We start from the raw sequence: 21,253 nt of genomic DNA, 5'->3' as shown, positions 1-21,253 counted from the left end.
CATGGTAACTGATGGTTTTAAAAAATGCTGATTGTTACCCTTGACCTATGCGGTCATGGTTGAGGCATCAAATTAAAGCAACCTGCCTCAATTTTCCGATGACGCGGTTTTATTCATATTAATAAATTCAAAGAAATCTAGTGAAAAATATTTGATTCAGTCACGTTTGATTTATTATAAAAACATTTCGTTTTACGTAATTACAAAGTGAAAACAAGCTATCAACAAATCAATTAATTTGTTTACTTGGGCGAAAATTTGGATATGATAACATCATCACAGCTCAATCGTCAAAAAGTTCATTGGAAACCGGTGCCGACTTTTATGTTCACACAAAACCGCAAATTAATTGTTGAGATTGCAAAGTATCGATTTCAACAGTAGCAATTCTGGTTTGCCAAATTTTTCAAACTTCTGATCCCAAAATGAAGTGGAGACAAAAACAAGTTCGGATGTTCATCAGATTGACCAATTCCAAGGACATGGAGGATTTTTTTTACTCAAAAATGTATTATAGTATCCGTCCCGGAACCACTTAGTATTCTGAATATATCATTAATTTTCAAATCGATAATAGTCTGATGTTTATGTAAAATGCCGATGCGGTCACGTTTTGTGGCGTCCTGTTATTACCAATTTTCCCACAGGAGGCAGTCGCACGATTTCCGACAGGATGCACATTATAATTATCACGTGATTTATGTGTGAATTTTGTGCGAAAAAATGTTTTAAAACGTCCTGAAAAGTATAAAGCAGAATGGCAAAAGAATTTAAAGGGGTGTTTCAGGTTTCCGAAAAATATATTACAAAACGAGTTTTATAAAACTCGTATTTAAACACGAGAACGAGTGCTTTTGAGTTTTATAAAACGGGTTTTTTTATGTTTTCTATTTTAAATATTAAATACGATTTTGTTTTAATTTCTTTCGTTGCTGTGGTAAGAAAACGGTTAACGCATCCGGTGTGGAAAGGGTCTATTAACGCATTCAAAACGAATGCGGAAGTAGCTCTATTGCAACACCAAATTAGGAAAAGCCATTGGCAGTAATATTTTCAAAAGTGTTTCGTTTCAGAATGTAGCAGAGACTAAATTTAAAAAATAAAAAAAAATGTATGGAACACCATTTCTGGCCTCCCATTTTAAACCGCAATAAATACAAGAATAAAAAGTTGTTGCAAAATCTTAACAATTACATAACAAGACTTAATTTATTACTTCCCAAAAAAACCCACAAATTACTATTAGATGTTCGTAGAGTTAAGTAATGTAATTATTTCCATTTATTAAATTACACCGATATGCATAAATTTTATAGATTATTTTCAATTTACTACCATCTGTTAATTGCCATTGTAAAACTCGAATTGTGGAAAAACCGACCACAAGTTTAAACGATTCCTTTCTACATAAAAATAAAAAAACAAAACAATTTTTTTTGCTTGAGCAATTTTAGTGCTAACAATAAGTATAAACCGACGTCATTTGTCGCACGCAGTGTTATTAAAGTACAATCAATTCCATCGGTCGTAGACTGCGTCTTTAATGAATAAGACTTTATTATAGGCATTAATTTTTACAATGGGCATTTGTTGGTTTTGCTCGCTCGTAATTACCTGAAGGTTAAAAATATTCTCACTTGTTCATCTCAATGCCGCATCTTCTAGTCTATTAATAAAATTACGCAGTTATGAATCAAACAAATGGAAATCCTGTTCGAAGACTGTAAAAATCAACGTAGTTAATTTACTAGCAATCGGTAATCGTCCAATATAGAATCAGTCTTATCTCAACAGTTTGAGGAGCTCTGGTGGCTCATCTTCAGGGAGAGGGAAGTTTACGGATTTATCACGTATAAATAAGAGATGATTACGAAACGAGGATTATTTGTTAATTTAGTTATTAAAGAAATTGTGTTAGAAGAGTGCCGGGATGAATGTTCCATTATTAGTGGTAAGTTTACAATTCTATATTTCCTAATTGTCTATTTTTTTAAATGACTACTTCATTAATTCACGAGGACAAATTAAATGATCATGATCTTGAATTATGATAAAAATTTTAAACCGGATATGTCGCAATTAAACACTGAACTTGAACTTACTAATTACCGCTTTTTACATTTACAGATTGCACTTTGTTGCACGTTACACAATAGCTACTCTGAAGAAATCCGATTGCTCAATTTAGATCCACCAGAGGCTCAACAATACATCGATAAACAAGACACAAGTCTTAAATACGCACCAAAGATTGAGTCAAATGTACCCGCCGTGAGGTATTTGGGAAATGAGCCTCATAACGTCCAAGAGGACATTTACTTAGCTAATCAGTACCACGGTCAGGATGGACTTGGTGGATATTTGTATGGATACGCAGTACCTGATATTGCAAAGACCGAAAAGAAACAAGCTGGGGGCGATTTAAGGGGTGCTTACAATTATATTGCGGGAAACGGACAAGAAATTAAGGTTGTATTTTTGTAAAGTTGCAAATTTTATTTTACCTTTCACTGCGACAGGTGGAGTATTGGGACGATGGTACCGGTTTCCATCAAATCGATAATCTCCCGAAAGTTCTTCCTCAACAAATCGAAGATACTCCTGAAGTCAAAGCTGCGAAAGAGGAGCATCAGCGCATCTGGAACGAACAAGCCGAAAGAAATTCCCGGCCTATTGAGTAAGATTTGTTTTTATCTCGGACAAATTAACAGATTTTTTTTCAGAAATCCTTTCGACAGTAACTTGAATTACGCCAAAGGACCGGCGTCGACTCAAGGGCAAGCGCATGATTTGGTTAATCAGTACCAACAGCAAAAACAACAGTTTCCAAAACCTGGTCAAAATGTCCACTATCAAGGAGATCAGTCGCCTCAATATCAAAGTCAGCCGTCGCAAAATGTGAATAAGTACCAACCAGGAGGAAGTGGTCAATACGGGGGTGCCGGACAAACAGGCAACGGTCAATTTGGCGGAGGAAATGGTCAGTTTGGTTCCGGACACTCCTCAGGCAGTGGACAATATGGACAAAGCTCAAGTGGTGGAAGTGCCGGACAATTTGGTGGAATTAAACCTGGAGCTGCAGGACAATTTGGTGGAAGTCAATCTTCAGGCGGTGGATATGGCGGCGGCCAGTCTTCTGGAGGTGGACAATATGGTCAAAGCTCAGGCAGCGGAAGTTCTGGACAATTCGGTGGTAGTCAAGCATCGTCCGGCGGATATGGCGGCAGTCAGTCATCAGGAGGTGGACAATATGGTCAAGGCTCAGGCAGCGGAAGTTCCGGACAATTTGGTGGGAATAAACCTGCTGGACAATTTGGTGGAAGTCAGTCAACATCCGGCGGGTATGGTGGTGGTCAGTCATCAGGAGGTGGACTATATGGTCAAGGCTCAGGCAGCGGAAATAAACCTGCTGGCCAATTCGGTGGAAGTCAATCATCCGGTGGATATGGCGGCGGTCAGTCTTCAGGAGGTGGACAATATGGTCAATCAGGAAATGGCGGACAATTTGGAGGAAGCCAATCTTCAGGTGGCGGGCACTATGGAGCTTCCTCTTCTGGAACCGGACAATTTGGTGGTTCCGGTCAGTACGGTGGACATTCCTCATCCTCTTCTGGAGGCTACTCTGCTGGTGGTCAACACGCTGGCAGCGAATCCAATAAACAATACGGGGGCGGTCAAAGCTGGGAAGGCGAAGGTGAAGGCAAATATAACGGAGGAGAAGAAGAACAAGGTCCTCCCAAAGGATTCTTCTACAGTTTTGAGTATCCTGTTGGAATTATAGTACAAAAAGATGGAGGTTCCATTCAGAAACGCGAAGGAAACTTGAAAGACATCTATTCTACAAATAAAGCCGAGTTTGAGAGACAACTTCAACAAGGACATGCCGACAGAACTGCAAGGAGTTCGTCTGGATATTTGTTCGTTTAAAGACTAAATTTAATTAAGTTATTACGTAATTTATTAAATACACTTTTTACAAAATAAATAATGTTTTGGCACTACATTTTTACTAAGGATATACAATGAGATTATCTTCTGAAATGTTAGAAAAATCTATTTGTCCATTACGCTTAAACGGCATGAACAAGACGTACTTCATTGGTACAGGTAACGGTCTAGGTTTAAATGGAGATGTTATCCTATTGAAAAAAGGAAATTGTTGAATCCAGTTTCCGAAAGCCTGACTAACGTTCATGAAACCCGAACTCACACCATTGCCAATAGCAGAAAGAGTATCCGGTATATTTACTTCAATTGGGAACCATTCGGACGACTGAATCCAACCACCAATAATGTCTTGTCTTGGAAGTCTACTCGGATGATTCTTTGGAATTTCATCCGGAAGATTCAATATAATCGGAAGGGACCTAAAACGAACTCACGTCACTTCACGTCTTACTCATGCACACACCAACCTTCCAAAAGCTTGGTGAATGCACACTATCACAACTAAAGCAAAGCACTTCATTGTGTGACTGCAAAAAGACTGACCCGCGAAGTTTGGATCTCCTTTCGATCGAAAGTGGTATTAAAACATTAGTCTCCTTAACCATACTCTTATGCTAAACGCCTCGTTAGCCCACCATTTCAGGTGAAAATCAAATAAAAAATAGAGGTGAGACAGTGTTGTATTATGCGTGCCCAATGCGGGTCACACTTCGATAACGGTACTCCTGCATTACACAAGAGCGATGTCAAACGATCGGTCAATTAATTATCTTTAAATACCGTTGTACTCACCTTAAGAAGACGTCCGCGTGTCATTTCCGGTAATAATTTCGAAAAATTTTTCAGTGGTTTCTTCGAGTTCTTCGTACTCCCATGAATCAGGCGTCGTTGATGAGACTTTTTGCTTCTGGTGCATTGCTTGTGTTACACTTTCGGTGACCAGAGGCAGATTCGCTGTTAATTTGTCTTCCGGTGACAGAGTATACACGGGTTTCTCCCAAGTAGGCGGTCTACTCAAGTCTTCATAAACATAATTTGAATTCTGACTTTGTATTCTTTGCACGATGTATTCGATGATTGGTGGAAATTTGCTCACAGTGCCGTTGTTATTGCTACTCCAAAATAATTTAATAATATTAAGGACAACTGCAGGTCTTTGCTCGTATGAACACACCAATGCAAATAAGCAAATAAATTGAAGTACCTTGACAGAGAACATCGTTGAAACTGCCTGTATGAATAACTGTAAACAAATGAACGCTATCTCTTGAAAGTATGTTAGGTTTAAAGTGGAACAAAAGTCCCCACGAGATTTAAATGCAAAGTTTATTTATTACAGGAAAAATCCGCAACACGAAGAAATTTTAAAAATTCCAGGTAACTAAACTTACTGTACCGCACATTCTAGAGCATCAAAAACAAACAAATAAGAAACTGCTAACTATGATGTGAAGGTACTTTTCTTGTTTAAGGGAAACAAAACATACTGGAGGCACCAGTAGAGCCGAAAAAATTGAAAGTGGTACTCTCAGCAGGGACTGCAAAATTGTCAGTCAAGTTGATGGACTGTTCTTGGAAATTATGATCTAAAAGAGAAATCGTGATTACTGCTAGTGAAACAAACCGTTTGAATGCGAACCCAGTCCATTAAATTCGAGTTCTGAAAACTAAAATTAGAATCATTTCGAAGGAATTAATCATTTACCGTTCATCTGGTCTAAATCACCTCCGGTGGTAGGAAAAGTGGGCATAGTAAAAGTATTTCCAGAACCATCGCCGGTGTCTCTCGTCTCCTAAAAATCATAAAATAAATTAAATGGCTTAGGAGTTGAACAAAGAAACTCACGTCAGATATTTCTGTGGACGGTTCGTTGTCCATTGGATTGTTCGGATTTATCTTACTGCTGAAACTAAAAGGAGTGCTGAAGTTTTCAACAGCTCTTCCTGAAGAAACGTGCCGGTCTTCCATCGAAAACAGACTAAACTTTTTGACTTCACTTCTTGGTGACTCTTCTTTCATTACATTTTTAAAACTGACAACCTTCTTCTTAGAATTAAAAAACTTGGAAACATTATCTTGTATTTCTACTTTTTCAGCATTAGTTGGTTTTAAGATTGAAGGAGCAGCTCCTAAATCGACCGCGTGTTTCGTTGCAGAAGTTCCACTGGATATGAATTGATCGTGTTTTTGAGACGATGGATTACTGCCTTGGGAAAGATTTTTCTTTTGTAGACCCTGAGAAGATGGTTTATTTTGTGAGATGCGCTCTAATCCTTGTGAACTGATTTTCGTTTGTGAGTTATGTTGTAAAATTTTTGACTTCTCAGATCTATTTTGAGATTGTGATTGTTGTGATGCAGGAGGGGTAATATGAATTTGTTGTAAATTTTGAGACGGTTGGAAACTGACGGAAGGTCTGTCCAAAGAAATGGTTCTTTTTGTTTCTTTCTTGACCATGGACATGTAGTCTTGCATTTTTTTTCTCAGCTCGGGGTTGTGTTTGGTAGTCGAAACTGCTCTCAAAGGTGGTGGCTGCATGATCTTAACATCCAAGATTTTAACTTTCGATTTATCCTCGTTGAAATTAACAGTTTGTGGGGCCAGAGAGGTCAAACTACAAGTTAGAGTTTCTTCATTCAAGAATTTTTGTAGTTTATCAGTGACGTTAGACTCTTGAGTTAACTTTCCTACCGAAGTATCAATTCTTGTGTCTTTCAAAGCGGACTTACTATTCATTTTTAACTTCATTTCGTAACTCTTCTTTTTTTCTTTAACTACATGAAGAAATGTAAAATTGTTATGCTTATTGAAAAGTGTCTTACCAGCTTCAGTTAGGTGAAGATGTTCTTTTAGTAATTGTTGTTCTAGTTTTTTCGTCTCATATGCTTGCTGCTTTAACGCTTGGTTTTTGTGATACATTACATAAAACTCAGCAAAGTGAACAATGGTATTATGAAAGATTTGGTTTTGAATTGTATTAAATTGGCGTCGACTGTTTTCCAGATTTGCAAATTTAGCCTCCAACAGCATTTTCTTAACTTCTAATTTCTGCATTTCGATTTGCTGAACCTTTAAGTCTTTGTACGATTGTGAGGCGTTTTGGAAAATGGTTCTGTATTCTTTCAACTCATCGTTGTACATTTCGAGTGTTGTAGCGTATGATTTTGTAAAATTGTTGGCTTCTTGGAGAAGATTTTCTTTCAAGACTTGGTGCATGATAACAGATTCTTCAGCGATTTTCAGTGACTCCTGTTGACTAAAGTACTTATAAGAAAGAAATTTTACAGTGTCGTTATTTATCAGAAGTAATTGTTTTTACCGAAAAATTTGAGATATTCTCACCCCTACAATTGTTGAAATAGATGAGTTTTCTACTTACGTTAAATTACTTCTGTCAAGTTGGACCACATGATCATCCAACGTCTTGCATTCTTTTTGCTTCTCATGGATCGTCGTTTTCAAACGAATATTTTCATTTTTGATCTTTTCAGTTTGTTTCTGAATACCTGCAAGAAACACTCAGGAAAAACAGACAGTTAGGTCTGAATACATACAATCGCTATAAGCTACATTTTCCCAAATTTTCATATCACGCTCGCTCACAAAGGATGAAATTTGGTTCAAGGGCTGAAGATTTTCAATTCTCTTCGTGCTAGACATGTTTTTCAGAAAACTAAGATTGAATTTATTGTAGAAAAGCTTAACAATGAACCCACAATGTGACGCTTCAATAATTGAAACAAAAGAATAAAAATGACAGTTTTCATAGCCTGCCTCTTTTTTGCGAAATTAATGTTGCGCAACGAACTTGAACCTATTGATTCATTGGAACTACTGATGATGATGATCATGATGAAATGGAATTATGGAATTAACGTCAATTTCTAAATTTTAAATGAATCGCAGTTTCCTTAGGTTCGCCTAGAAAGCTTTTTTTGCTTCGAAATAGATGAGGGAATTTACGATAGCAATTTTTAATGTGTATTTTCTAGTATTTTTTTACTTTCTATTCTTATAAAAAAACATTCAAATTAAGTATGTATTATTGAGCACAATTTTTTGTGCCGCTACTTAAATTTTAAATTATATCAGTCTATAATTATAATTAGGCATACTTTTTTAATGAGCGTTTTTGTTTTGTTTATGTGTACAAAAATTTTATTGACCTAAAATTTCACTTTTCAAGAATCAAAAAAGTGAATGGTTCAGATTTTGCTTAGAGGCAGCATTATTATAGTTTCATAGTGTATACCGCCCTATCTGTACTGGAATAAGAAGTCTGTCATTTGATCAAATAAAATTGGTTTTTGAAATACAAACTGGTTGGTAACCCTGTCTATTGTGTCAGTTTCGTTGTGACAGTTTTGACACATTTTACTTCGATCGTCTGTCTTTTGTGAAAAGGGTATTGTTGGTTGCATAACGCTCATAGCTTTTTTCTGTGGCTCCTTTACCATTCGAAAAATATTTCTGCAATGGAATAAAATACGTGTCATTAATGAGAACAACATGTTTGAATTCAATGTTAAATTCTGTAAAAATACTGCTTTTTCGTAACAAGCAATACAACCAATGTTTTTTAACACTTTTCAAATCAATTACTTGACCATTTGTTATTTTCATTGCTACCAACGGAGATTTAAAAAAAATGTCAAAAAAAGTAGGCAATCCAACGTGTCGAAAATAGGTACAATTTACGTAAAACTCAATTAGGTATAAAAAGCTTTGTCGCCTAGATACAGTTGCTAAGGTAGCATTAAATTGATTGGTGTTTCTATGACGCAACTTTGATTTACAATGGCACACAAATCAACTCCTTTCAATATAAATTTCGAGTTTCGCGGTGCATTATATTCTTATCTTGACGAAAACTACCGAATAAAACACGAAAGATCTCGTTTATTCACACGTGGTGACGGCGCTGGGGCGCTGATGCAATGCGCTGCTGAATTTATTGTGGTTCGATCGTCGTCGTCAGCTAAAGTCGACTACAACGTGTGCACATAAGGCATCAAGAATTATTGAAGCACTTGTAATTCCAAGAAACATATCGAAAAAGTAAGTTGCATTCTCATTAAACAAACTAAAATTAGTATTTAGTTCATTCTTATTCCCGGCTTTTTGGAAGCTGATGCAATATTGGCTTAATTTCGCCAGACTGTTCTTTTATTGCGGCACTAATTTATTACACTTTGTTTCAGTTCAAGAAATATTTTCCTCTACATTATGATTAATTTTTACAAAAAAAATATAAAAAGGTCATTATGTTTTTATATTTTCTATTCGTAGATTTTATTTTGTATTTTTATTTATTGATTTTTTCTGATAAGAACCTCTTTAATCGACAATTTGTTAAAAGAGCCACATTTCACTTATTTCCCGGCTTTCTGAAATGAAATCAGTAGTTCATTTAACGACCTTGACCCTCTAAGTTGGTAGACCCGCTTGATTAAGGCGCCGAATTTAATTTGTTTCAGTGTGTGGAATTTGGGCCTTGTTTCATCCTCGTGCAGGAAACATCCTTTTGAGGGACTGTACTGAAAACTTCATGAAGATAGCCCATCGAGGACCAGACGCCTCGCGCATGGAAACAGACAATCGTGTTAAAGTCGGTAATCGTCTTATCATATTTATTTCATATTTATCATTTTTTGCAGAATTGCTGCGTTGGCTTTCATCGACTGACCATCGTTGATTGCACCTATGGAATGCAACCGATGAAACTGCATAAGTATCCAATGACTATTTTGTTATGCAACGGCGAATTATACAACTGCAAAGAAGTGTGTTAATGTTTTGATGAGACAAATTTAGTAATAATGATTTGTAGATTGAGAAAGAACAAGAATTCAAATATGAGACTTTCTGTGATGTTGAATGTATTACCCATCTTTACCATAAATTGGGTATTGAAGGGTGTGTTAAGAATTTAGATGGGGTCTTTGGCTTCATTCTGATTGACATGGAAAAGCAGAAAGTTTTTATTGCAAGAGATCCGTATGGAGTTAGACCGTTGTTCAAACTCACCGATTCTTCTTCATTACTGGGAGTTTGTTCAGAAGCCAAAGGTATTTTTACTAGTAGTGATAACAGTTTGAAACCACCTCAATTTTAGGTCTGATTGGTCTTGCAAAAGAACAAAACGGGAATAAAAAAATCATTGAGCCGTTCCCTCCCGGTACCTTCGAAGAGTACGACATCCTGGAGAATGGTGGCGCCAAATTAGTACAAAGAAAATCGTTCTATTTGCCGGGCGACAAACCTTCTTTCCACCCTTTCGTTTTGTATGAAGAATTAACGAGCGACCCTTTGGAAAATATTCGAAAACTTTTGATAATGGCTGTAAGGAAACGCTTGATGGCCAACAGGCGTATTGGTTGCTTCTTATCTGGAGGATTGGACTCCTCTTTGATTGCTTCACTTCTTGTGAGAGAAGCTAAAGCCGTCAACCTTCCTTACAAGATTCAAGTTTGTTGTCTTTTCTTTGTATGATCTCTGTTCTAGTTTTATCATTTTTAGACTTTCTCAATTGGTATGAGCGACAGCCCTGATGTCCGCGCCGCCAAAGAAGTGGCTGATTTTATTGGTACAGACCACCATGTGATTACTTTCACAGAAGAAGATGTCGCGCGAGTTCTTGATGATGTTATTTTCACTCTCGAAACGCCAGACATTACTACGATTCGTGCTTCCATTGCAATGTACTTGATCTCAAGATTTGTTGTTGAGAACACAGACACAACTGTTTTGTTCAGTGGTGAAGGAGCTGATGAAGTTTGTCAGGGCTACATTTATTTTAGAGATGCTCCTAGCCCTCAAGCCGCCCACGAAGACAGTCTTCGATTGTTGAGAGAAATATACTTGTTTGATGGCTTGAGAGCCGACAGAACGACAGCTGCCAGTAGATTAGAGCTAAGAGTACCATTTTTAGATTTACAGTTTACAAACTACTACCTCAGTTTGGATCCAAAGGTGCGCCAACCTAAAGATGGTGTTGAAAAATACATGTTACGAGCAGCGTTTGATAAAATGGGGTTACTGCCGGATCGGATATTGTGGAGACACAAAGAGGCCTTCAGGTATTATAGAAAGTACTTTTTTAAACAGTAATGCTAATACGCGGTATTTTTTTAGTGACGGTGTGGCGTCTAAAAAGAAATCACTCTTCCAGGTTTTACAGGAAGTAGTTGATAAGAGAATGCCTGAGCCTTTTGATCAGGCTGCTGCAAAAGAAAAGTATCCTCATTGTACTCCAACGAGTAAAGAGGCGCTTTATTATAGGGAAGTTTTTGAAAAAGGGTTCCCGAACGCGGCGGAGAAATTTGTACCTTATTATTGGATGCCTCGATGGATTGAGGGAATTACCGATCCTTCGGCGAGGTTTATCAAGCATTATGCCGCGCCACAAAAATAATTTTTTTACTCAGCATTTTGAAAGCACTTGAAAATAAAAAATAAGAATATAAATAAAATATTTATCATATTTCTAGTTCTTTATTGTATTCACAGAATAACTAACTTTTTTACAGGTCCTGCTATGACGCAATTCTTCTTTGGAATGGTGGAAGTAGTCCCAAAATATACATGTTTTTGTCCTTTATTAGTTGATTACGTTACTACTGTTTAATCTTACTTTTTTTCAGCATTCTGAATGGTAGTTTTCTTCCAATTATTAAAGACGTACCATCGTTATTGAAAGTGTTAACATTGAAAGAAAACCATAAAACTTTTTTTAATATGTATAATATATTATTCTTAAAGAAAACCGTTTCTTCTTTACTCATCGTGGAAAAATATCACGATTCGTAAAGAAAAATACCGCTTTTATTAACTTGCAATACAAATAACTGCTTTCGTACACCAATGGAAACACCGAGTGTTTATTTTCATTTGTTGTTTAGACAGCTCTGACTAAAATTGACGTACGTCTTTTCTTTATTATTATTTCGGGGCTAAGAATTGCAAGTTTTGTGAATCTGTGTTCTGTGATCAATAAACATTGTTGTGTCTTTTAATTAAACTTCTAGAGGCGTTTAACTGTGTAAGTATAAGTTTTATACTTTGACAGAAAAAATGCGTAGTGGACAAATTGTTATAATCATATCATAATATCTCAGACATGACTTCACCCAAAATCTCAGCCAACTAGACAGCGATTTAATGAGCGCATGTTATAGTTGGAATTTTATTTTTGGGCCAATAGAGTTCTAGTTGAAAGTCTCATTCACTTTGCAACATTTTTTGACTTAATTACTATTTGTAAAAATGTCTTTAGAGGACGAATCAGCGTTAAAATCGCCAAAAAATTTCACATTATTTGACCTCTAGCAAATTGCAAATTTTCTTGGCATATGAGATATGAGAACTGTCAAATTTATGATGTGTTGAGTAAACGGGGCCTGTCATTTTTTGGCTCGACGAATTCAAATCGTCTTTTGTTTATTTATCAGAATAAATAATATTACGTAAATTATTAATAAATAATGAATGAGAACAATTTCTTCTCACTCGTCCCAAGAAATGTATTTGATCAATATTGTGTTTCTATAATTTCGGTTTCGCCTCGATTACACAAATACCCACTTTTTTAACTTGGAATACAAATAACTATTTTTTTCTACTTTGCGTCGACACTAGTTTCATTGTGAAACTCAAATGCGTTTCACAATAACTACAATAACGTAATAACGATAAATTGAATTCAAATGTTAATAAACATTGTTCATAATGACTACCCAAATTAAAGCTTTCTGTCTATTTACTCTCTTTTGTGTTAAATTATGACGAAAATGTTGATTTTGAAATAATAAACAAGAAAGAAAGCAAAAGTTTTAATATCTAGTTAATTTTGGAAAAAAAAACAAATGGGTAACAAAATTAAGCAATTTGTTAGACAAATGTCAGTACATTCATTTGTAAACAACCGAACATGTCAGAAATCCCTAGTTAAAAATATACTTTTTTTAATTTATTTAGGATGCAAAGTAGAAAAACTAGTTTATTTCACTCTTTTTATAAGACGACTTGTAGCACTCATTTGTGCTACAATAATCGCCTTATGAAAATGTGTAATAATGTACTATACAGGCTGATGAAAAAAAGGCGCTCATCAGTTTACAGGTAATTTTTTCCTGAGTTTAAAAGTGAAAACCAAAATGAAATGGTTGTTATTTTAACTCAGATAAAAGTTTCTTTTATAAACGATCAAAGTCTGTTTAGATAGACTTTTTATAACAATTTTATTGTTAGATAGCACATTTTTTACAGTTAATGATATTCTGTATCAAAAAACGGACAAAAAGTGCTTTAAACCAAGTTTCTTAAACTTTAAAAAAGTACCACTTCTTGGCTTCGTCGAAAAATTTATAAATGTTTCAACATTGTAAAGTTCTTATTATTAGTTGCTTAGTTACAAAGATTGTCAAATGAAAAATTTTATTAGAAAGGGTTGAACAGCATTGCCCAGTTTTTCCTTAGAAAAAAATTCATATTGTGAAAAGGAATGGGTTTAAATTAGTTTTGCTTTGATTTCTGAGATGATTTAACTGAAAAGCACATGGTACTTCCACTTATGGGCGCCTTTTTTTCATCACCTTGTATACAAGGTGTTTATAAATGTTTCAACCATCAAGAGTGGCTATGAAATTTGACGCTCATTAAAAATGTGAGTTTAGATTTTTCAACTGGCATTTGCAGTTAACCTCGACCATAGAGCAAAATTAATTTTAACAAAAAAATTACTGTTCTAGTTATGATATGAAAATTGAAGACTTGGACACAAAATCTTAACTGAAACGTCGAGGACGTGAGTGACATTTTAAATGTAGTTAAACATAGTCATATTCACTATGAAAACAGTCATAAAAATAAATAAAAGAATCATTTTTAAAAGTAAAATTTTTTTTTAATTTTTTACATAGTTTGTGTAATTTGAGCGACTCGCCCTGTATATGGGGTGTCCCATTTAAAATAAGCAATTTGACTGCTACTTTCAGAAGCGAAAATGTAAATATTTTCATTCGATTCCTCTCATTCGACTACCGTTGTTTAAAAAATATAAAATTTTTATCGTTTGTAATTTTTGCCAAGTCCATCGTGGGCTCTTCTGTACATTATATTGCGAAATATCGCCAAATAATAAGCGGGCATTCTTGTAAACTGTTGAAATTTATTGAACGAGTTGGCAGGTCTGATTAACAATGCAAAAACAAACGATTTGAATGAAATTTCAAACACGTAATTTTTGTGCTTTTTGCCAATTCGTTTGTTTCTCTTTCCTAATTTTTCTCCTGCATTCGCCGCAAGTGTCGCCGTTATTAAAATTCGGCAATAACCTCAGGTCCTAAACGTAGTCCGCATTCTTTTCTCTCTCGTCGATATAATTAATTAAGCAAAACGGTGGCAATTAAAATTTTGGTCCTAGTCTCTCTGCAGTGTAAATTCCTGAGCGAAGAGCAGCCGGCATCGGTTTAATTTGTAACTTTTATGATGATTCCGAAAGTGAGAACATAGCAATTTCTAAATTAACTATCGCAAAGATTGACGAGCGGGGCCTCCGAAATTAAATCGGCCAATCTGGGGTGCAAGCAGGTTCGAGGTGCTCCTGCTGGTGGTGGTGGTGCGATGGCAGCAGACTGTACCGGCTAAATTGGTTTGTGTGTTTTTATGACTGTGTTTTAGTGCCGGCCCCGCGCGCGCCTTGGATTGCTATTGGGTTAACAGGACGAAAAGGACGGAGTCAATCGGAAGGAAGCGCAAGAAAAAATACTGCAGCCAGAAAGAACATTCTCACTTTTCAAGTTTTTACACTAAAATATGTACAGTTTTTTTTATGGAGTTAATAACTCTCTTGTCTTTTGAGTTTGACGTTTCAAAACTGTCACCCGGAACAATGCTACCAACTGATATAAAATACCCAGAGCCTCTTCATATTGTTTTCTTAAATGAAGCAAAAGGGCGGCGCAAGTCTGTAAGCGTTGTTTTTTGTTGAAGTCGTTCCATCAACCGCTTACTGGAGTGTGGTAACAAGTTCCAGCCGCAATATTTTTAAAATCAAAGCAGATCGGGCCGCTGGTCCGTTCCGTGATGTATACCCTCTGTATATTTATAGTATCGCTTTCACCTGAGACGTTTGGCGCAGTCGGAAGGGTCGCTGGTGTGCTTTTCCGGTTTTTTTCCTTTAGATCGTGCTCACTCGCTTAATAAAATAACGTGGGCGATGAAGCGTCCCGTCCACTTTCGCTTTCGGCGTTCCTTTGTGCATGACGCCGTCGCTAGGTGTATAGTGCGGGCGTAGCGCGGCGAGAGGGTGCGAGGGTGTAAAAATAAAATAAGAAAATTCAATCTAGTAGCCCCTACGCAACGTTTAGCTTGCATGCGGGAGTTCGGGGACCTGGGGGATTCGGGTGTTTGTCCTTGGAAACGTCCTTGAAACGCGCTGGATTAGCGTCAAACGTCACGGTTTTATGTCGGAACGTAAAAATTTAGACAAAAGGGGGCTAAAATGACTGCGGTTAAAAATTTTACAGGATTAATCCTCTATCGAAGTTTCGAGGCAAGGGAAAAAGATAATATATTTGGCAGCGGCGTCGACTTCATTTAAATGTGAATGCGAATAGCCTTTCAAATTCTGCACAACGCTTTAATATGAGATTCGTGAGATGCGTACATTCCTGCGGTCGGAGCTGGATGGTGCTCTTCACTGGAACTATTCAACGGAGGGAGAAGCGAGCAGGGGTAAGTTCGGGAAAATTTGATTGGCAGGTCGAAACTTACACTGATTTAAAAATTAAAATACATCGATGAAAACCGACACCAGCGGCGTGCCACCCACGCAAAATCCTGCAAATTCCTGAAAATCATATCGCTAAATTAATTTTGTTCTTTGTATTATCTCACTCTACCAGAAGGAATTTTGCCTACCATTTGTCTATCTAATTTAAATGCTTACCGTTGAAAATTAAACGATGTTATTATATTTTTGCCAACTATTATCCTTAGTCGTGGTGAGCCCGAGCGGTTCATAAAGGCGGTAAAGCGGATTACCACCTTTATGAACCGCGCTTATGAAATTCCGAAGCCAGGAACATTAGTTGACACCGATATTTATTCAGCAGGATAATAATGAAGATCATAAAAGGATGTTTATTTTATGGGAAATTACTCAAAAATCTCAGCCCAAAAATTTGAATGGGATACAGCGTTTAATTTCATTTTTATCCGATGGGAAGGCCCTTTTTATTAGGGGAGACCGGGGTAAAATGATTCCCTTTGATTCCCAAACTGCTCTTAGTTCCATCTATCAATGAAATGATTAAATATGTTGCTGAACCTGCGGATATAGCAGACAAGCACCTGCATGCAGTTCGGTGGATATTTAAAAAAATTACAGCGATATTTGTGTTTTTCCTTGTTCGATCTAAAGTAAGGCATTTTCTAATCAAATGTATTTTACCTTTTGAATTAAAATTTTAAAAATGACCTCTGTGGTGTTTTAAACATTAAAACATTAAACTTTCAATTTTTGTAGATTTAGTTGCAACATTACATATTGTAAATTTATGGACTATGTTTTTTGTTCTTACTGCACTTGGGGTAAAACGATCAGCTAGGTACTGAATAAAACGATCCAGGGATCATTTCACCTCTAATATGAATAATTGTATGATATTTGACAAAAGACAGTGATAAAAACGAAAGCGAGAGAATCTTTTCAGAATGATTTTTTTGTTGGAAAAAATACATATATTCACTTTTCTAAAGAAGTGGATTGGATTAGATGTAGTGTGTGCCAAAAATGGGCTCATGATCAATGTGCAAGAGTAAACGTAGAGAAAAATATATTCACGCAATTTCAGTTTGGCGGAATTAAAAACTTCTTAAACCATAAAAACTTTTCGTTTTTATAAAAAAAATGAAATTCTTTTAATGTTTATTTATGTCTTCAATAAGAATCTCTATTTTGTGGTTTTACTTCTTGATGTTTAAGTTTATTTTGTTTTTATTTTAATGCTGAAATGTATTCACTGTTTCCACTAACTTTTGCTTAAGTTATAAAACTTTTTAAACACAACACATCCTTAGGATGGAAAGGAGTCATTTTACCCCAATCGAGGGATCATTTTACCTCTAATCTATGGGTAAAATGATCCTTCTGCAGTCTTGCACTTAATTCTTATTTTAACGAAAATGGTGCAAAATTTCGGATGCATTTTTAGGCGGACTTGTAGTACATTAGTTGTCAAAGCTCCTGCATAAGTGGTAAATTTATCAAAGTTTTGTAGCTATGGTGCTAAAGACCTTAGAGGGATCATTATACCCTGGTCTCCTCTACTCACGTGGATTACTTGTTCGGCCCTCCGGGCCTCGGATTCTAATCCGTACTTATAACGGTATAATCAATCTAGGTACTTTTTCTGTTATTGATCTTTGCAATATTGTATTTAACATTTCCGAGTTCCTCTTTGGTGGAGAAACCGAAAATTGTCTCTAAAACATTAGTCATCTACATAGATGTCCCTGACATTTGTCGTCCTTTGTCCAGGCGCGTCCCTTCCGCCCTCCTACAAAGTTTGCTCTCGAACCCATCTCGTCCCAATTAATAATTCGTGTAAAATTTTGCACTCCCTTTTATCGCTAACCCATCGTCTTTATCTCGCCTTATTTTACGTCCCCATAAAAACAATTATCCTCTTCTGCAGAACAGGTCATCCTGGAAACGGGCGTATGTGTTAAGAATGCTAGACGATAGTGGCTCAGCCATCCCATATTCGGGCTGTGATCCCGTTAACCTATTAAGACGATATACTGCAAAGTGAAAATGTAAGGTGTAGGACGTGTGGCGGCGGTCTGGGGCGATATAACGTATAATCCCCGAGGGCACCACCGTTTAAGGGAAGCCACTCACTCCGCGCTTTCGCTATCGAGAAGAGCTGCTGGCATGACAGACGGGCCTATGCGGTCCCATTCACCGGATCCAATTAAACTATTACACTTCTCTCCTCTGGACGGCCCTGCACATCAAGATAACGGCGACGCATTATTAGTGGGTTGACCTGGCGCTAGGGACGCGTAATATCAAAGGGACAGAATTAGAGCGGGGCCTCACTTCATGCCAAACATTCTTGACTACGTACACATACTCTGTTGGGGCTATTTTACAAGATTGTTGTTGATACAGCTTTGCGGACATTTTCGCGACAGAAGAATTCTACACTTGGACACCGACATTTGAATTTTTAGATTGTCTTGATCCGTCTTCAAACGGTCATTTTATATTGCTGCGAATTATTTATGTATTACCACATCAAATAAAATAAGATACATATGTCTTTATCACTTAAAGATAACAAATTGTGTGCGTGCAACATCAGACGTCAAAGAAAGTAAAAAGCCGTCATTCATTGCAAAACGCAAATAAAAACGCGATACGTGCCTGCCACTCTGCACTCTCGCTCTTTCTACATTTATGAATTTGTGAAAAACATCCGAAGACACTGAGGAATTTGATCAAGGATGAAAATTCGACATTAAATGTTAGTTTCTGATACGTAAATATATTGTGATCGTTGAATTTAAAATGTTATGTAAATTGTAATTTAAAAAATGTGTTGGCAATAAAAATAAACTAATAGTGATTGCCCGGGGTAAAAAAGTTCCAAAACACGTCCAGGATGGTCTTCCCTCCGACGTGCGAATATTTATAGTCCCCGGCGAAAAACTTATAAGAATGAATCAATCTATTCCGTTAAAAAAGCGATCGGATCCTAAAACCCCGATAAAGACTTTACAAATTCGACCAATAATAAATCAATAAATAATGCAAAGCAGGTGAAGAGAACGTATTAATCCACAAGAGCTCATTGCCAATAACCCGCCATAACCCCAGAGCCGAGCCTCTATTATCCTTGTAACGAGTTCGCGTAACTTTGACCCAGATATTCATTCGGGAAAAGAATGAGATAAAAATCGTCTGGCCTTTAAGAAGAGGAGAGTTTGATCCATCAATATTACACGGCGCTTGTCAATCATTGGAATGTATAAATTCGGAAATATGTGAATAATTAAGGCTATAAAATTGACACGCATAGGCGAGAGCATGCCAAAAGCAGGTCCTTCATCTTATAAAATATTCAGGATCGTCTATAAATATTGACGAAAGTGCGCCCCCGCTTTTTTCGGAGAGTTTTATAACAAGTGTTTCTCTTTTGCATGCGAGACTCATATAACACGTTGATAAAAAATAACACGTTCTTTATCTACGAAGTAATAGGGAAATGTAATGCCGAATAAGAAGGACTTTACGACTGGACCCTTGTAGGAGTGGGCCAAAACGCGATATGGGGGCTAATGCAGTAAGCGCTTTTGCAATATGAAAAGACTCGATCAAATCTGAAAGTTTTTCTGATTTCAGAAATTGATGCTTCAAACAATTCACAATTACACAAACGCTAATTCTTCAAGAAGTAATTGTAGGATAGTAAAATAAACGCATTCCTTTTGATTAAAATAATAAGTCTGTTTTTTAACCTTAATTAAGTAGCTGATGGTTATGCGTGAATTTTCTCTTTTGTGTTAATACAAGACGTACATACATATCTTCCGGCAGTCTCTAACTTCTCCAACTGCGACACTGTTTGTTCCCAGTTTATACGTCTCTAAAACAATTCAGTCTCGGTTTATTCGTTCCTGAGTAAGTTTGCGTTTTGATCAATTTGTGCTAATTTTATTTTAATTTAACAATTACTTCGAAATTAAACCAACTCATTGTTGAATAAAATGTATGTATATCAAATGTACAAAATAAATTAAAACCTAACAAGTTAAAAAATTCTGCAAACCGGCTAAGCAACAACTGTAGTTTTTTTACGGAAAAAGTGTTACATAATTAAGTAATTTATGACTTCAATCTTCTATTATTGTGATTCTTTTTTAATGTTAAACAGTTTTTTCATAAATTAATAGGAGTATTCAATTATACGTCCTTTTTCCGGCTGGGATCTCTTCAGTTTCTTCTAGCCAACTCGAACAATCCCTACAATTCTTCATCGAAAAAAAATTTTCTTTTTCTACAGTTTCTTGCTCTACCTAATTCTTTTTCTCAAATCGCCCCAAAATTTGCATTTTTCTTCTGTACCTAGGGGAACGCAGGGTAATGGGAGCCATCGGGTAATGGGAGCGATAGTAATACAAGAAAAAGTAGGCACATTTGCGCGATTGTAAGCACTCGGTCGCTTCCGTCAACCATCGTTAAACTTCGCCCGATGAACACGAGTCGTTAGCGCCATCCGTTAAGTCACGAAGAAGGGTTGTGTGTTTTTCGCTCCATGCTTATAAAAAACTGCCGATTGCCAGCGCCAAGCTAAGCATGAAGTTATATTCTATATTCATTTTTTATTTATGTTACAAATATTTAGTTCATCGCATTAATAACTAAGATCTCATTTAAAGTATGTTTAGTTGAATTTTCGGGTCAGAGTAAATATTATGGCCCAATTTCCCAAAAAACGTTAAGTGGGCTCTCATTACCCGCATGTGTCGGGTAATGGGAGCGATTGACTTTTTTTGTAAAATCGTTATTGGACCTTAACCTATGATTGTAATTTATTATATTTGTGATAGAAATATATTTAAATAATTAATGTAAGAGTTCCTAATTAAAAATTATAAGAATGTTAACAAATGTTGTTTTTATCAACATTTTCCCTTAGTAGGCTCCCATTACCCTGGTTTCCCCTAATTGAATTTTTTTAATCTGTTTTTGTTTTAAATGTTGGATTCTTTCGCTATTTTACTATTTTATGTATTCTTCTATGGCCATCATTCTGTTTATTCCTGCCCTACTTTTAATTCCTCTATTCTATAACGTTTTCCTCTGTGATCTTTTTTCGACGTAAACTAGTATAATGTGCTATTCTTGATTTTTGTCATTTTACTTATTTTGATTTTAATCTTTTCTTACATATATTTCTTTACACCCAGTTTCTGCCCTATTCCTATTTAAACTTTTTCCATTCCATAACGTTTTTTAATTTTCCATTTTACATTTTTATTGTAAATTTCTACAGTATGTCCCCGGATTGAGTTCACAAGAGGGAAAAAAAGTTTATTTTCTATTTTACAAAAAAATTACAACGAAATAACATTTTTTGCTTATTTTAAAACAGATAAATCTGCAATTAAAATTTCAAAATGATTAGTTTGTACTCTTAAAATTAATTTTTTCATTATTTTTATTTATTAAATTTTAATATCGTATTAAATAATAGCAGGCTGTGGATTCACAATATCAAATGGTGCGTTAAA

At 36.0% G+C, this 21,253-nt stretch overlaps 4 protein-coding genes across 4 annotated transcripts; 2 read left to right on the top strand and 2 right to left on the bottom strand.

The window, feature by feature from the left end:
• Window positions 1–1,797: 1,797 nt before the first annotated feature.
• LOC148174223 (uncharacterized) lies at window positions 1,798–4,001 on the top strand. Its single transcript, XM_088037959.1, has 4 exons — window positions 1,798–1,951; window positions 2,128–2,469; window positions 2,520–2,677; window positions 2,724–4,001. The coding sequence occupies exons 1-4, from the start codon at window positions 1,931–1,933 to the stop codon at window positions 3,925–3,927; spliced, it is 1,725 nt and encodes a 574-aa protein (XP_087894085.1). The 5' UTR covers window positions 1,798–1,930; the 3' UTR covers window positions 3,928–4,001.
• LOC148174222 (uncharacterized) lies at window positions 3,942–4,546 on the bottom strand. The gene is made up of 2 exons (XM_088037962.1): window positions 4,416–4,546; window positions 3,942–4,367 (listed from the first exon to the last, which is right to left on the bottom strand). The coding sequence occupies exons 1-2, from the start codon at window positions 4,466–4,468 to the stop codon at window positions 4,010–4,012; spliced, it is 411 nt and encodes a 136-aa protein (XP_087894088.1). The 5' UTR covers window positions 4,469–4,546; the 3' UTR covers window positions 3,942–4,009.
• Window positions 4,547–5,415: 869 nt separating this feature from the next.
• Window positions 5,416–7,609, bottom strand: LOC148174221 (uncharacterized). The gene is made up of 7 exons (XM_088036801.1): window positions 7,504–7,609; window positions 7,329–7,455; window positions 6,772–7,205; window positions 5,795–6,723; window positions 5,654–5,741; window positions 5,573–5,608; window positions 5,416–5,534 (listed from the first exon to the last, which is right to left on the bottom strand). The coding sequence occupies exons 1-7, from the start codon at window positions 7,607–7,609 to the stop codon at window positions 5,416–5,418; spliced, it is 1,839 nt and encodes a 612-aa protein (XP_087892927.1).
• A 1,240-nt stretch (window positions 7,610–8,849) lies between these two features.
• Window positions 8,850–11,432, top strand: AsnS (asparagine synthetase). The gene is made up of 7 exons (XM_088035781.1): window positions 8,850–9,007; window positions 9,427–9,557; window positions 9,607–9,732; window positions 9,780–10,017; window positions 10,065–10,417; window positions 10,469–11,028; window positions 11,084–11,432. Coding segments are annotated over exons 1-7 (1,689 nt in total). The 5' UTR covers window positions 8,850–9,006; the 3' UTR covers window positions 11,364–11,432.
• The last annotated feature ends 9,821 nt before the right edge of the window (window positions 11,433–21,253 follow it).

This window comes from Gnatocerus cornutus, chromosome 5 (assembly GCF_029298725.1).
Source record: "Gnatocerus cornutus isolate USDA-ARS CGAHR chromosome 5, icGnaCorn1.1, whole genome shotgun sequence".
Taxonomy (NCBI): Eukaryota; Metazoa; Arthropoda; class Insecta; order Coleoptera; family Tenebrionidae; genus Gnatocerus; species Gnatocerus cornutus.
Note: the sequence above shows the minus strand (reverse complement) of the source record. Positions and strands in the feature narration are given on the sequence as shown.

Bases quoted from the DNA above. Each gene is read 5' to 3' on its own strand.
- LOC148174221 (XM_088036801.1), bottom strand. From the start codon at position 7,609: ATGTCTAGCACGAAGAGAATTGAAAATCTTCAGCCCTTGAACCAAATT. The intron at 7,456-7,503 runs GTATGTATTCAG...TGTTTCTTGCAG, and splicing joins AAATGTAGCTTATAGCGATT to GTATTCAGAAACAAACTGAA. The intron at 5,535-5,572 runs GTTTGTTTCACT...TTTCTCTTTTAG, and splicing joins ACTGGGTTCGCATTCAAACG to ATCATAATTTCCAAGAACAG.
- AsnS (XM_088035781.1), top strand. The intron at 9,733-9,779 runs GTGTGTTAATGT...AATGATTTGTAG, and splicing joins AATTATACAACTGCAAAGAA to ATTGAGAAAGAACAAGAATT. The intron at 11,029-11,083 runs GTATTATAGAAA...GTATTTTTTTAG, and splicing joins AGACACAAAGAGGCCTTCAG to TGACGGTGTGGCGTCTAAAA.
- LOC148174222 (XM_088037962.1), bottom strand. From the start codon at position 4,468: ATGAAGTGCTTTGCTTTAGTTGTGATAGTGTGCATTCACCAAGCTTTT. The intron at 4,368-4,415 runs GTTGGTGTGTGC...AGTTCGTTTTAG, and splicing joins ATTCACCAAGCTTTTGGAAG to GTCCCTTCCGATTATATTGA.
- LOC148174223 (XM_088037959.1), top strand. From the start codon at position 1,931: ATGAATGTTCCATTATTAGTG. The intron at 2,470-2,519 runs GTTGTATTTTTG...TCACTGCGACAG, and splicing joins GAAACGGACAAGAAATTAAG to GTGGAGTATTGGGACGATGG. The intron at 2,678-2,723 runs GTAAGATTTGTT...ATTTTTTTTCAG, and splicing joins AGAAATTCCCGGCCTATTGA to AAATCCTTTCGACAGTAACT.